This window comes from Rhagoletis zephyria, unplaced genomic scaffold, assembly GCF_001687245.7.
Source record: "Rhagoletis zephyria isolate East Lansing unplaced genomic scaffold, Rhagoletis_zephyria_1.1 Rzeph_scaffold_28017, whole genome shotgun sequence".
NCBI lineage: Eukaryota > Metazoa > Arthropoda > Insecta > Diptera > Tephritidae > Rhagoletis > Rhagoletis zephyria.
Window position 1 is genome coordinate 2,289 of NW_016185074.1, and position 2,727 is coordinate 5,015.

At 56.4% G+C, this 2,727-nt stretch overlaps 1 protein-coding gene across 1 annotated transcript; it reads right to left on the reverse strand.

Moving 5' to 3' along the window:
• Positions 1-284: 284 nt before the first annotated feature.
• LOC108382648 (TAR DNA-binding protein 43-like) lies at positions 285-1,558 on the reverse strand (the record flags this gene model as incomplete). Its single annotated transcript, XM_017639023.1, has 5 exons — positions 1,476-1,558; positions 1,242-1,405; positions 991-1,163; positions 738-884; positions 285-659 (listed from the first exon to the last, which is right to left on the reverse strand). Coding segments are annotated over exons 1-5 (942 nt in total), but the record flags the coding sequence as incomplete, so codon positions are not given.
• Positions 1,559-2,727: the final 1,169 nt, after the last annotated feature.

Here is a 2,727-nt window from a genome sequence, read left to right on the forward strand (position 1 = left end):
GGTCCTCGACCGTAGCCGCCGCCGCCGTACTGGTCACCGTACGGCGGTGGTGAGTAGTTAGAGCCGGTCGAGGAGTTTCCGTAGTTTCCGTTAGCCCCCGAGCCGTAGCTGTAACTCGATGAGGAGTGGTGCGACCCGTAGTGGTGAGAGGAGCCGTTGTTTGAATGTGAAGAGTGGTAGCCACCGTGATGGCCGCCGCCGCCCCCGCTCGAGTAGCTACTGCTGTTGTAGCTCGAGTACCGGCCGTAGGGCTTCGAGCTGCTGCTGCTGCTGCCGCCACTCACGTAGGGATTCGGCGGATGGGGATTGTGGTGATGGCTGTTGTGATGAGAGGACGCGCCGCCGTAGGGACCGCCGCCGCCATAGGGACTGCTGCCGTAGGGGTTGTGCGGCGGCGCTTGGTGGTGGTAGTTCATCTCCGCCTTGGGCACGGCGTGGCTGACGTGCACCGAGATGCCCTTGATGATGTGGTCGTCGCCAAAGAGCTCCGGCGTCACCTCCTGGTTAGCGGAGAGCTCGCTGAAGGTGACAAAGGCGAAGCCGCGAAAGGGCTTCGGGATGAAGATGTCGCTGATGTCGCCGTACTTGTTGAAGTACTCCCGCAGGTCGTCCACGGTGATCTCCGAGGTAATCCGCCCGATGAAGATCTTCCGACAGAACTGGTCGGCGCCGGTGCTGGTGCCGTTGCCGCCAGCGGCGTTGAAGCCACCACCGCCCATCCCCAGTCCTCCCGGGGCGCCATCCTTATTCAGGGGAATGCGCACGTCGCACCAGCGACCGTCGATGCAGTGCCGCTTTGTGATCGCCTTCACCTGGCTCTCAAAGTCGGCGAAGCGGATGAAGCCGAAGCCCTTCGACTGGCCCGTCTTGGTGTCCTTCTTCACCTGCGCCATCAGCAGCTCGCCAGTCTCCTCGAAGTACTCGCGCAGCTCCTTGTCGGTGGTTTTCCAGGCCAGNCTTCGACTGGCCCGTCTTGGTGTCCTTCTTTACCTGCGCCATCAGCAGCTCGCCCGTCTCCTCGAAGTACTCGCGCAGCTCCTTGTCGGTGGTTTTCCAGGCCAGGCCTAGGACAATCAGATCGGAGCACTTCTTCTCGTCGTAGCGCTTCACCTTGGTCGGCACGGCGCTCTCCTCTTGGTCGTCCAACTTTCTCTTGTTGTCGGCTGTTTACAATCATCATAGTCATCAGAAGTTGACAGTTAGTAAATTAGGTTATCAACAATGCAGGAAACAGAACAAACCTTTGGGAAAGCAGCAGTAGTACTGCTCCACGACGGACCAGCCCTCGTCGGGCGCCTGCAGTTTGCCGTCGGTCAGCCTGAGGCCTCTCATTGTGCCGCTGTCCGCATTGCGGTACTTCAGCCCACAGGCGCCGGGAAAGACCGATGTCAGCGTCGTCAGAAGTCTGTAGAGCGAATAGAATAGGAATAGAAAAAAGAATGCACAAAAAAAGGTTTCGAAATAAAGAGCCTTACACTGTATTGTCGGTTTCACATGGCACCTCCATCGCCTCGTCCTCCTCCGGCGACTCGGCGACCTTTATGTACTGCGTTGCCATGGCTGGCTGCTGCTGGTGATGTAGGGGATGATTTTCTGAAGATCACCTGATGAGATACCGCTTCGGCTTTTTTGTCCAAAACACACGGGACCAAAAGCCGGCTAAACAGAAAGCGATAGAGTGTGTGTGTGAGAAAGAGCGAAGATTCGGCAGTTCTTTTGCTGCTNTTTGTCAGAAAAAAAGTTGTGCAGAACCCTCCGCAGAAGACGTTTAAAGTGCAGCACGCGCCTTGCTCGCTCGACTTTTGTACCGCTAAACAGTCGATCCATTTGGAACAACTGCCTTTGTCAGCTCTCTTGCATGGAGAGTTCCTCATCATCATCTTTAAAAAACAGCCATGGTCCCCTTTAAGCACCTCAAGCTGGGCGTTTTTCTATCGCTCAGCGCCGTAGCTGTGGCCGTGCTCGCTTTTGGTTTGTTATTGTTTACCAAAATGTAAAAACGGGTTACGCTAACCATTTTCCACTTTTTCAGCGATTCGATACTTCTTTCTCGCCGAGTACTATCCACATCTGTTTACCCAGACGGAAGCTGCTTATGGCGGTGATAAGCTAGAGGAGCGAGCCGCGCAGGCACGAGCAAAAGATGATGACCATCACAGCTACCACGACGAGGGCTACCAGGACCTGTGGCGGTACTGCAACTTTCTCGAAAACATCGTCATCGGCGACGAGGCTGCCACGGCGTCCAGTGAACAGGAGCTAGCCAAGCTCGGCCTGAAGCTGACGAAAGTGATTGTCCTCATTCGTCATGGCGCCCGAGGACCGCTGCGGCCGATGAGCAGTCCGAGCAGACCAGAGGACCACAAGGTATGTGATCTGAGCTCGGTGAAGGAGGCCGACTATTCGGTTTTTGGCCGTCTGGCTAAGCAGCTGGCTCGAAACGCCAAGGAAAGTCTGAAGGCGCTTGCCGATCGCCTCCGCCTGCCGGCGGACTTTCTGGACTTTCCCAATCTTGACGCCCACTCTGACTGTCAACTGGCCCGACTCACCGTCCTCGGTCTGGCTCAGCACATCAAACTTGGCTACCTTCTCGGTGGAACTTACTCCAACCGATTAGGCCTCAGTTTGAAAATTTGGAAAGAGGCAGTAGCTGTCGCCAGCACTGAGTTCAGTCGAACCTTCCAGTCGGCGGTGGCCCTGCTCTACGGCCTCACCAGTCATCTGACG